At 34.1% G+C, this 13,961-nt stretch overlaps 1 protein-coding gene across 1 annotated transcript; it reads left to right on the top strand.

The window, feature by feature from the left end:
• Positions 1–6,852: 6,852 nt before the first annotated feature.
• On the top strand, positions 6,853–7,959 carry LOC102670504 (myb-like protein J). The gene has a single exon (XM_006601601.1). The coding sequence runs from the start codon at positions 6,853–6,855 to the stop codon at positions 7,957–7,959; it is 1,107 nt and encodes a 368-aa protein (XP_006601664.1).
• Positions 7,960–13,961: the final 6,002 nt, after the last annotated feature.

Raw genomic sequence — 13,961 nt, 5'->3', positions numbered from 1 at the left:
TGTCATGGCTTCTTGGTTTTCCTCGGGCCACATATGCCACTGGAACAATAGTGGATTTGTGATCTTCAATGATGGACTGTGTAAGGAGGCACTGTTCTTCACGCAACAGAGCATTGAAACATGCATCCAATGATGCTACAGGATTTCTATGCGTGAGGTTGGACCGAATACCTTCAAAATCATATCTCAATTTCAGAAGAAATTGATCGGGTTTAGTAGTTTCATGAACTGTTTGGTGTAGCATCCCATTTTTTTCGTAAATAAAATTTTAGAGAATAATGATGTTTTATAATTAAATAAATAAAGAAAAATAGTGATAATAAAATAATGGTTTGAGAGAAAATAAAAAGGGTATTTTATTTATTTGTTTGATAGAAAATAAAATAAAGTTTGTCTCGGAAAACCCTTCACATTGTAGCCTTTTATTTTCCCGCAGAAACCCAAAACTGTCTTGGTAAAACTACGATCCCAAATTCCTTAACCATTGGATTGTAGTCAAATTTGGATATGTTGTTTGAAATTCAATTTGCACACTTTCACCATTGGGATTTACGATATAATATTTGTGGAGGGAGAAAAATGAATTGCATGAAGACAGTACAAGTGGAGGCTTCAATCCGTTCTCCGCCTCTCTGACGTTTGAGAACTCTATCAGAGCAGTCGGAGGAAAAACTGGAGGAATCTCAGGAAACCGCTAGAGATGTCGTCGTCGCTGTCGGAAGACACGTGAGTCCGCTTAGAGGTAAAGGATGAGTTTATCGCAATTGGGGGTTAGAATGAACATGTGTAGGGATCCTTAGATAACTAAATTTGATTTTATTTTGGGATGTTTATTGAATTATAATTTTTCCTTTATGATTATAAATACAATATTGTTGTGTTCTACGTACCAATTGATGTTCTGATGAGAATTAATTAATAAACTTGAGTGCTCTTGATGTTTTTGCATCTTGACCCATGATTTTGATATAATTGTGTGAAATTATTTGAAGGGTTTTATTGCCCATGTTGTGACAAACCTTTTGTATAGATTATTATATTGAGATTATGAAATGGTGATTCAAATTTCGAGTATGTGATAAATTGAACCTCTGATAAATGGTGAAATTAATGTATATTGATGAGTGTGTATTGAGTTGTGAGCCATGAGCTGTGCAATCACACAATTATAAGACCCTTTAAGGGCGACGGGTATTGTGATGGGATCCACTATGGGAACCCGACGGGTTAAAATGACTTTGAAAACAATTGAGTAAATGTGTATATTGCATAATTCATAGGTAAAGTGTATATGATTCATGAGGTGTGATAACATGTTAAATTGAGATTATGCCACTGTGATTGGGATTAAGTGTATATGATAAATTGAGTATGTATATGATTGAGATATATATATGTGCATTGAGGTGTTGTGTGCATTGAGTTGTGAACTATGAATTGTACAATCACACGACCATAAGTCCCTTTAAGGGCGATGAGTTAATGCTAAGTCCCTTTTAGGGCGACGAGTTAATGCTAAGTCCCGTTTAGGGTAACGAGTTGATGCTAAGTCCCTTTTTGGGCGACGACTTAATGTTAGGTCCCTTTAAGGGTGACGAGTTAATGATAAGACCCTTAAAAGGCGACGAGTTAATGATAAGACCCTAAAAAGGCGACGAGTTAATGATAAGACCCTTAAAGGGCGACGAGTTAAAATTATTTTGAGAACAATTGGGGAGTCGTGTGTTTTGTACAATTCATATATAGAGTCTGTGTGCTAAAATGTTTTCTGGGTTGGATCTGAATCAGGAGGGAGAGGCCTTGACAGACTCTTCGGAGTGTTGGCCTTGGGGGTCACATGGTTTGAGTGCTCCTTTAAGCCTATGTTGATCCCATATGGTTGGAGCATTCTCGCAAAACACTGTGACCCTGACTGGTCTCCCTATGATATTACCTAGTGAGAGTGACTTGACTTGCTAGTGTGTGGTTTGTCTTGTCATGTACTCCTAGGCGCCTGACGAGGTTTTTCACTGACATGGTACCACAATGCATATAGGCTTGAGTCTTAGCATAACTGTTGCATACGCTTGCTAATTGTTTAATATGAAATTGATGTGTTATTATGTCTTGATCGGAGTGTGTGATTCTTGTGTATTGTGATTGATGATTGAAAGGTGTGATTGATGATTGAAAAGTAAATTTTGAATGACAAAGTGATGAAATAATGTGAGATATGCTAAGTAAATTGTATTTGGCTACTATATGTTGTCTTGTTTTTCTTTAGTAGTTAGGAATGTAATAACTCACTCTCGGATTGTTGTTTGTGTTTGGATCCTGTGATGATCTTGAACTTTGTGTTCGGGGGAGCAGATGGATAGGTTGATGACTATTAAGAACCTCATGCTAGAGGACACAGGAACACAACACTCTGATAGGATGTGACATTAGGATATAGGTTCTATATTAATAGTATGAAGCTTTGATGGCCTTGTTTGAGCCGAGATGACTTTATTATTTATTTGGACAAGTTTGAATATGATGTAGAAGAAAGTGAATGTGAGCCTTTTACCCCTTTGAAAGGCTTGTATTTAAAAATGTTTTAAAAATACTTTTAATTAATATTTGAATTTTTATTCCTTTGTTAGTATATATGTGAGGGGTAGAGGGTGTCACATTTGGACTGAACTGAGGCCTTCAAAAGGCAAGTCCGCATAAACTATATCAGTGTATTCAGCCCAAAGATTCATGAATTGAGAGTAAAAATCAGAGATGGAGAGACTATCCTGTCTAAAGGTAGCGATGTCGTGTTCAAGCTGGAACCTTCGAGCTTCATTGTTCTGACTGTAGACTTTCTTCAAGTAATTCCACATTGTGGCTGCTATCTTGTAAGGCCGAAGATTCAGCACAATGTTGGGATCGACAGAGTCTAGGATGCAGGCCATGACTTGAGCATCTTTGACTGTCCATTTGGCGTGTTCAACCTTAGCTATGTCTTTGTGAGGGACGAGAGAGCTGCCGTCAACATGACCCTATAAGTCTTTTCCTGTGACAAAGATCTGGAATTGGAATGCCCAAGCTGAGTAGTTTTTGCCATTAAGGTGAACCAAGAGAACATCATACTTTTCGGTAGACATGGAACAAGGGATGGTAATCTGGACTGGGAAAGAAATGACCAAGAAACAGAAAAAAAACAAGAACTTGGAGAGAACTGAAACTTGGACGAGGCTGAAAGAACAAGGAAAGAAGTGCAGACTAGGGTCTTGGATCGAAACCTAGGCTGATACCATCTTAAACTAAAAAAAGGTTAGGCCAAAAACTGCTTGCTCCTCATGGAGATTTCTCATATAAATACACTTTATTTACAACCTGTCAAGCTGATTTTCAGCCCAATAAATAGCTAAACTGTCATATATAATTACAGCTAATTATCCTAATTAAGAGAGTAATTGTTACAAATGAATGTGCAATCCCATACAATTTGCTGTGGCATTTAATTCCGTTGACATGCAACAAGGACTCCAACCTGCCCTCCCTTCTCCCCTGAGTAAAGGGCTGAATGGAGTGTTGATATGATCCCTGTCTGAGAAGAAAAACTCGACGTCAAAAAACTCAAACCTCAAATCAATGTTCCTATTGGGATAGGTGATGTTTGCAAGGAGGTTGAAGTTACCATTACTTTGTTGAGTCAAAGTACACTGCATTGATGTTTGCATTGGGGATGTCAAAGGAAGGGTTCCTTGGCTTGATTCCTAGGAAAATGATCAGAGTTGTATGAGCATAATGATGAATATGAGGCGGATGAATATGAGGCACAACACTGCATCAAACCATATGATAGGATTTGTCCTTTGAAATGGAGGTTGCCTTGGTATCGGTGGTTGTGGCCTAATTGACTTTGTTGTAACATAATTTGGTGCATCTGATTCTTTAGAACGTTGTTTGATTGGTTATTTTGATATGACAATTTGGCCAGGAGAGATTTGCTTGGTTTGCCCTGTGGATAGGAGTTGAGGTGGAGGTGGGAGGGCAAGCATTGTTTGAGAATTAAGAATGAGTTGAGGCTGCTAGAAAAAACGGTTACACTTGATTCACTCAAACTAAAACAACGAGGGAGATATGTATCTAGAGATTAAGATTGATGATGTTTATTTATTTATTCTAAGTGGAGTGATGGATTAAGGAAAGTGAAGAAGAGATAAAGAAGCTTTTAATTTAGTAGTGGGAACGACAAAAAGGAAGGAATATGAGGAGCAAAGTTGAGCTACATTGAGATTTGGGTTTTGAATGTTGGTGGCATAACATCCACATCAATAAAAGTGTATATATATATATATAATACTAGAAACTGTATCCAATCTCTTAAGTATCGACTAAGACTATTCATTAATAACTATGAGAAAGGATCATAACCTTATTCTTAAAATTCTAAAAACATTAGGACTCTAGTTCTGATCATGTAAGTATCATTCAAGGAGGCTTTTGGCTCCCACTACTTTGCCAAAGATTGTGCTGGTTAGGTTTAAGTAAAAGGTTTTGAAATTTGGTTAGAAAAGCATGTTATCTTTTTTAAGGGCACTTAGTTGGATAGGATGGTTCTTCAGCCTCCCAATAATTTTTTTTTGCTAGCTAGTTGCTGATAGATGGTTTAAAAGATTGAAATTCGGATGTGATCTTATTTTTATTTTTTATGGCTTTTTTTAATTTTTGACATGGATAATATATTGTTCTGGTTGTATTTCGCTTTTTCCATTCAAAAGAAAAAAGTGAGTCCAAGAACGACAAACACTCCTAACAAAAGTTTTTAATATCCCAAGAATCCAATGTAATTTTTTTATTTTTTAAGAATACAAAAGAAACAACATACTATAAGAAAGGAACATAACCTTGTTAGTAAAATTCTAAAAACATTAGGACTCTAGTTCTGATCATGTAAGCATCATTCAAGGCTTTTGGCTCCCACTACTTTGGCAAAGATTTTGTTGGTTAGGTTTAACTAAAAGTTTTGAAATTTGGTTGGAAAATGATGTTATCTTTTTTAAGGGCACTCCGTTGGATAGGACTGTTCTTTAGCCTCCTGATGATTTTTTTGCTAGCTGGTTGCTGATAGATGGTTTAAAAGATAGAAATTCCGTTGTGATTTTATTTTCATTTTTTATGGCTTTTTTATATTTTTTTGATATGGATAATATAGTGTTTTGGTTGTATTTTGCTCTTTTCATTCAAAAGAAAAAAGTGAGTCCAAGAACGACAAACACTCGTAACAAAAGTTTTTAATATCCCAAGAATCCAATGCAAATTTTTTTATTTTTTAACAATACAAAACTAATTTGATCATTTATTAGATGTTTCAAAGTATGAAAAAATTATAAATTTAAAAAATCACGATACCATGTTAACTCTTTGGGTCAATTTATTAAAAAAATTCCTTGGATGAGTGTTATATTATATAAAGTTGAGTCTGTAGTATTGAACAATAACATTTTGTTTTTACCATGAATTAAGCTAAAAAGTTTACTTTATTTATTTCTCAATATTCCAATTTGTTCAAAAACCTAGTAACCTTATTAGATTTATTTAAATTTAAATTTTAGTACACTATCAAAAAATTAAAAATGTCTATTTATAATGGTAAATAAAATTCAGTTGATTTCAATTTAAAAAGATAAAAAATAAATAAAACGAAATGCAAATTTAGTTAATAATATATCCGTATTGATTTTACTCTTGATAGCTTAATGCATACACATCCCAATTTTTTTTATTTCGGCTATTCTAACTCACTCAAACTCTTTTAATAAGTATTTATAAATTAAAATTTGTTTATATCTTTACGTAACTATTGTCAATTTGCTGGCAATTTTGTAAAAATGGGTGCTATCTATTTCTCTTTATATAAATCCTAAAATAAGTTAACTATAATGTGAGTTTAAGTAAATCCTAAGATAAAATATCTACACTTTAATAATTGAACTTCATCAATAATCCTATAGAAAATTTATTTGTCTTGTTTGCAACAATGTAAATGTGGTGCTCAGCAGTAAATGGATTCATACAATGACACACAAATCTAACATATTTGCATGCTGACTCAAAGTCAACTTGCACTGCCATAATTTATTTTTTTTTACCGAAATTTACCTTAGACAAAATATATAAAGATGAAATTCAAATTTTCATTTATTTTAAAAATGTGTATTTACTAAGACTTTATTATCTAAATATTTTTTATCACAAAAATTCACACGGACAACTTTTTCTCAAATTTTTAAGAGATTTTTGAAATAAAATTATAAATTGAAAAGGTGGTCAAACTAAGCATATTAATTCTTTGGATCTATATTGCATTATATTATGTTATAAATTTGAGTCTTTAATACTGAACAGGAGCATTTTAAAATTTTTCCAATAAGCTACTAATTTTACTTTTTTTATTTCTCTATTCTAAGTTGGCTCCAAAATTATTAAACTTAATGAATTTAAACAATATTTTGGTACACTATTAACAAGTTGAAAAGATGTATTTAAAAGGATATCCGTGTTGATAGTTTAATATATACATCCGAATTTTGTGAGTCTGGTCACTATAATACAGCTATGGTATATCTCTCTTTTATGTATGATAATTTGATGATAAGTCTCTCAACCTGTTTTAATAATGATTTGGGCGCGCAAGTTCAAAAAATAACGAAGGCAAACAAATCTATCATAAGGGTTAAAATGACCACAGTCAATCCTTAAGTAACTAACTAACTTTTGGCGGTAATTTTGAAAAATTTCGATGCTATCTGTTACTCTCTATAAGGCAAACAAACAGAGCTAATTCATTATTCAGTAATCACTGATAGAAATCAGAGAGGAAAAAGAAAGAAAACAATGTCTGATTATTACTTTGACGAGGAGGAGATACTAGAGTTGCTGAAGGAGAATGATTGGCCAGTCTTTGATGACTTATTTAACAATTTTGCCACTCAAGATTCTTCCCCTCCAGCTGATGAGATTCTTCCCGCCAATGAGGATTCTTCTCCTCCAGCGGATGATGAGATTCTTCCTGCCCATGAGGTTCTTGATGCTCCTGCCCCTCTTCCTGTTCCTCCTCCTGCACCTGCACCTAACAGGGTTCATACTTCTGCCACTGCTCTGGATCCTGCTCCTCAGATGGTTCTTGCCTCTCAGGATCCTACCAAGCCATCTGAGGAGACATTGTCGAGCAGCCACCCACACCACTTGCTGCAGCATAATATGGACCCTAGTCATGTCATTTTGTCCGGTGACTCATCCCATTCAGTTCATCACAAGAAATACGAACATTGGACAATAGAAGAACACAAGTCATTTCTCTTTGGGCTTGAGATAAAGAAAGAGAAAGGTTGGAAACAGATTTCAGATAAATATGTTCCATCAAAAACCGCATCTCAAGTTGCCAGTCATGCTCAAAATTACGTCAAACGAAAGAATAGCCCTATGAAAGAGAGAAAGAGAAGAAGCATCCACGACACAATTTTAGAAGACATTGATATAATCCGCATTGATCAACATAATTGGGTTCCACCAACTTCAAATTTTATAGTGCAGCCACATACTCTCGGCAGTAATTGGGTTCCATCAACTTCAAATCTTATGGTGCAGTCACATTCTACCGTTACTGATCAACATAATTGGATTCCTCCTTGTGCTCCAAATTTTGCAGTGCCACCACGTATCCCTCATGTTGATCAAAATAATTGGGTTTCACCTCCTTCAAATCTTGCAGTGCAATCATGTACTGCCCATATTGATCAATATACTTGGGTTCCACCTCCTCCAAATTTTGCAGTGCAGCCACCTACTCCTCATATTGATCAACATAACTGGGTTCCATCACCTGCAAATCTTGCACCACATACTTCCCTTATTGATCAAGATAATTGGGTTCCAACTCCTCCAGATTTTGCAGTGCAGCCACATGAAATGCAACGAGCACAACATATGCAGATGCAGTAGCTCAACTTACATAGTTCATCTCCTCAAATGGATGAATATAGAAATTTTAATAGTGGCCATCCCCAGAATGAGTTGGATCTTATTGCACAACAGATCCTTGAATATAAGAACAAGTTCAACCACAAAAACAATGAGGGATCAACTAGATAGATGTTATTAGATTATGCATTTATGGATTTCACTTTATTTAATTCTTTCTTTAAATAAAGATTGTGTCAGGTTATAGCTTAAGAATTGTTTAAGCACCATAATACGATTACGTTGTTGCATTCAGACGTCTATTATTTTAACAATAATCATGTTACTGTCCCGTGCTGCTTATAATTTGAAGCCAAGAGACATGACCAAAAGTTTTGATGTCAATTCATAAAAATCTTGGAAGAATCTGAATATAAAAGTTAGGCATTCTAATTGAGGAATCCGAGTTTAATAAATCTCACACCACTATCTCGTACTTCTAATGTAAGACTCAATTCTCATACTTTACTATTAGATACTAACAGGTAGTGTGTTTGTGGGTTGTTGTGATAAGTGTGTATATATGCAGGCTGTAAAAACTTGGGTAATATGTTATATGAAGTGTCACAAGTCAATTCCTTGAGAGACTTGTAATGTCAGCAAAATTCCAATATTGTGAGTAAGTCTGATTTCCCAAGTCTACGCAAAACATCTCCTTAGCATATTAATCTTTTCACTCGATGATAGTATTGCATTGCTTATTTGAATCAAATACCTGCATCTTTGTGAATTCTTTTCACTTCTGTCTAAACAAATTCATGTTCACACAATGGCTGTTAATGGAAATGATTATTTGCAGATATGTGTAGTGGCTGCCAAGCATATCATAAGTGTGATGATGATACATTTGTCAGTAAATTCTATCATCTACATTGAACAAAGGTAGTAAATGGTAGAAGTCTGTATTGGAAATATGAATTACCACCATAGGCTACTTCGTGGAAAATCGGCAGTAACATGAGGTATAATGTTTCTCTTAGTTTTGCTTTCATGTTGTTTTATTTCTAACTATCATGAACAAATATAGTTAAGTTACTACATTATCCTGTGAATTATGGCTTAAACACGGTTGCTTTTGCTAATTGTTTCTTTGCAGTGCACAGTAGCTAGATGTATGATAGGCAGCTTGTATGTTTGTTAAAATTCCACCAATTTTGCTCTCCTGTCTTGCCTGCACTCTCATGTTGGTCAACACAGTAGCAAATTGTATGATATGCTGCTTGTATATTTGTCAAAATTCCACCAATTTTGCTCTCATGTCTTGCCTGCACTCTGCACTCTGTACTGGTCAACACAGTTTTAACTTTCCTAAAATGCTCAAGAGGTTTCTAATGTGCCATGCTGAATTAAAAGCTTGTGTATCTGTCTCCATGTAGTCGTCACTTGTCATTCTTATTCTCATATTAACTAAAAAGTGTGTTAGTTTGTTCATGTTTGAACTTTCTTATGATCACTATTTATTTTTGTAAGAGGTTGTGTGATAAAATGAATGGTAGAGTGAAAGAGAAAAATAGAAGAAAAAAGAGAGAGAGGAAAAATGCTCAAATGGAAATTTGTCACGGAATTTTATGATTGTCTCACTTAGAATCATTCATGTTATTCTAACCAAATTTTGAAAAACACATATAAGCCGTAAGTCAAGTGGAAGAATCCCAAGTAGAAGAATCTTATCTTTGTGATATACTTCCTATCTACTAAGACACCAGTTGGTGGTGGAGCAGTAGTCAGTAGTCAATCTCTATCTGGCATCTCCTGTGCAACAACCAGTAAGTAAGACAAGTGGAAGAATCCCACACTCACTCTCACTTTAATCACTTTTATGTTTCCTCTTACACTGTACTTAACCCTGTTCCATTGTGCCCCTGTCCTTTAAGACTCACATATGAAGTGTGCAACAAGGACTCTAACCTGCCCTCCCTTCTCCCTGAGTAAAGGGCTGAATGGAGTGTTGATATGATCCTGTCTGAGAAGAAAAGCTCAACATCAAACAACTCAAACCTCACATCAATGTTCCTATTGGGATTGGTGATGCTTGCAAGGAGGCTGAAGTCACCATTACTCTGTTGAGTCAAAGTACACTGCATTGAGGTTTGCATTGGGGATGTCAAAGGAGGGGTTTCTTGGCTTGATTCCTAGGAAAATGATCAGAGTTGTATGAGCATAATGATGAATATGAGGCGGATGAATATTAGGCGCAGCACTGCATCAAACCATATGATTAGATTAGTCCTTTGAAATGGAGGTTGCCTTGGTATAGGTGGTTAACATAATTTGGTGCATCTGATTCTTGAGAATATTGTTTGATTGGTTATTTTGATATGACAATTTGTACAGGAGAGACTTGCTTGGTTTGTCCTGTGGATAGGAGTGGAGGTGGAGGTGGGAGGCTGCTAGAAAAAAAAGGTTACACTTGATTCACTCAAACAAAAACAATGAGGGAGATATGTATCTAGAGATTAAGATTGACGATGTTTATTTATTTATTCTAAGTGGAGTGATGGATTAAGGAAAGTGAAGAAGAGATAAAGAAGCTTTTAATTTAGTAGTGGGAACCACAAAAAGGAAGGAATATGAGGAGCAAAGTTAGGTTTAAGTAAAAGGTTTTGAAATTTGGTTAGAAAAGCATGTTATCCTTTTTAAGGGCCCTCAGTTGGATAGGATGGTTCTTCAGTCTCCCAATGATTTTTTTTGCTAGCTAGTTGCTGATAGATGGTTTAAAAGATTGAAATTCGGATGTGATGTTATTTTTATTTTTTATGGCTTTTTTTAATTTTTGGCATGGATAATATATTGTTTTGGTTGTATTTCGCTCTTTTCATTCAAAAGAAAAAAGTGAGTCCAAGAACTGCAAACACTCGTAACAAAAGTTTTTAATATCCCAAGAATCCAATGTAATTTTTTTTATTTTTTAACAATACAAAACAAATTTTGATCATTTATTAAATGTTTCAAACATATACTATAAGAAAGGAACATAACCTTGTTAGTAAAATTCTAAAAACATTAGGACTCTAGTTCGGATCATGTAAGCATCATTCAAGGCTTTTGGCTCCCACTAATTTGGCAAAGATTTTGCTGGTTAGGTTTAACTAAAAGGTTTTGAAATTTGGTTAGAAGATGATGTTATCTTTTTTAAGGGCACTCCGTTGGATAGGATGGTTCTTTTGCCTCCTGATGATTTTTTTTTGCTAGCTGGTTGCTGATAGATGGTTTAAAAGAGAAATTCCGTTGTGATTTTATTTTCATTTTTTATGGCTTTTTTTTAATTTTTTTTGACATGGATAATATAGTGTTTTGGTTGTATTTCGCTCTTTTCATTCAAAAGAAAAAAGTGAGTCCAAGAACGACAAACACTCGTAACAAAAGTTTTTAATATCCCAAGAATCCAATGCAAATTTTTTTATTTTTTAACAATACAAAACAAATTTTGATTATTTATCAGATGTTTCAAACATATTTAAGTATGAAAAATTATAAATTTAAAAAAACACGATACCATGTTAACTCTTTGGGTCAATTTATTAAAAAAACTCCTTGGATGAGTGTTATATTATATAAATTTGAGTCTGTAGTATTAAACAGTAACATTTTGTTTCTACCATGAATTAAGCTACAAATTTTACTTTATTTATTTCTCAATATTCCAGTTTGTTCAAAAACCCAGTAACCTTATTAGATTTATTTAAATTTAAATTTTGGTATACTATCAAAAAATTAAAAATATCTATTTATAACGGTAAATAAAATTCAGTTGATTTCAATTTAAAAAGATAAAAAATAAATAAAAAGAAATGCAAATTTAGTTAATAATATATCCGTATTGATTTTACTCTTGATAGCTTAATACATACATATCCCAATTTTTTTTATTTCGGCTATTCTAACTCACTCAAACTCTTTTAATAAGTATTTATAAATTAAAATTTGTTTATATCTTTACGTAACTATTGTCAATTTGCTGGCAATTTTGTAAAAATGGGTGCTATCTATTTCTCTTTATATAAATCCTAAAATAAGTTAACTATAATGTGAGTTTAAGTAAATCCTAAGATAAAATATCTACACTTTAATAATTGAACTTCATCAATAATCCTATAGAAAATTTATTTGTCTTGTTTGCAACAATGTAAATGTGGTGCTCAGCAGTAAATGGATTCATACAATGACACACAAATCTAACATATTTGCATGCTGACTCAAAGTCAACTTCCACTGCCATAATTTTCTTTTACCAAAAATTTACTTTACACAAAATATATAAAGATGAAATTCAAATTTTCATTTATTTTAAAAATGAGTATTTACTAAAACTTTATTATCTAAATATTTTTTATCACAAAAATTCACACATCATCCACCTCGGGTTGTTCACATATGGAAGGCATTTTTGTGGAAAAAGGAGGAGTCTCACAAATGTCAAGGGTTGCATAATCATTTTGTTTTCTAATACCAATTGGTCTTCCTTGTAGAACCACTTATAATCTAGAATCATTTGGATCTTGGATGTAAAACACTTGCCTAGCTTGTTCTGCCATAATGAATGGTTCCTCCTTGTAGCCCACCTTATTAAGGTCTACTAAAGTGAATCCCATTTGATCTCTATGAACACCGGTATTTCCATTAACCTATTGACATTTAAATATAGGTACTCTGAGTTAATTATAATCAAGCTCCTAGATTTCTTCAATAACTTCGAAGTAAGGCATTGAGGCTTGAATTGGGTTGTTATCTGATGCACTAGAAAAGTGTTCGGAATGAGCCTCCACAATGACCCACTATTTTGCACACTACTTTTATCATCTTGTGACTTTGTGTAGAAAGAATAATTGTTTATATCATACCCCTTCCAAGTGGGGACATTTAGATTTGGACCAATAGCCAACAATCTTAATGTTTTGGAAGCATTGTCATCACTGATGATTGTTTCGTTAAACCAGTTTATGAAAGTTCTATTATGCTCTTGCAACAATTTCATCAAGTTCATTTTTGGATGTAAAACACTTGCCTAGCTTGTTTTATCATAATGAATGGTTCCTCCTTGTAGCCCACCTTATTAAGGTCTACTAAAGTGAATCCCATTTGATCTCTATGAACACCGGTATTTCCATTAACCTATTGACATTTAAATATAGGCACTCTGAGTTAATTATAATCAAGCTCCTAGATTTCTTCAATAACTCCGATGTAAGGCATTGAGGCATGAATTGGGTTGTTATCTGATGCACTAGAAAAGTGTTCGGAATGAGCCTCTACAATGACCCACTATTTTGCACACTACTTTTATCATCTTGTAACTTTGTGTAGAAAGAATAATTGTTTATATCATACCTCTTCCAAGTGGGGACATTTAGATTTGGACCAATAGTCAACAATCTTAATGTTTTGGAAGCATTATCATCACTGATGATTGTTTCGTTAAACCAGTTTATGAAAGTTCTATTATGCTCTTGCAACAATTTCATCAAGTTCATTTTTGGGTGAATAGATGTTAGATATTCTTTGTGAGTTTGTATGTATGGAACGACCTCCTGTGTGTTATTCAAGATATACAAATGCGCTTGTTGAGTCATGGTAACAACATTGTATCCTTGTGTCCCTTTACCTCCTCATGTCCGGTCATGACGAGTTTTCAGTACCCCGACAGGTTGAACTGTTTTCATGTACTACAAACAAAACTCAATAGCTTCTTCAGCAACATACCTTTCAACAATGGAAGCTTCTGGTCAGTATTGATTTTTTGTATATCCCTTCAACACCTTCATGTAGCACTCAATTGGATACATCCACCGCAAAAAAAAAAACCAGACCACACAACTGAATTTCCCTCACAAGATGAACAATTAGGTGAACCATGATGTCAAAAAATGATGGAGGAAAATACATCTCCAACTGACAAAGGACAATGGCAGCCTCATTCTCCAAATCATCCAATTGTTGAGGGTCAATGACTTTGCTAAAGATGGCATTAAAAAAAGCACAAATGG

The sequence above is a fragment of the Glycine max genome, chromosome 17, assembly GCF_000004515.6.
Source record: "Glycine max cultivar Williams 82 chromosome 17, Glycine_max_v4.0, whole genome shotgun sequence".
NCBI lineage: Eukaryota > Viridiplantae > Streptophyta > Magnoliopsida > Fabales > Fabaceae > Glycine > Glycine max.
Note: the sequence above shows the minus strand (reverse complement) of the source record. Positions and strands in the feature narration are given on the sequence as shown.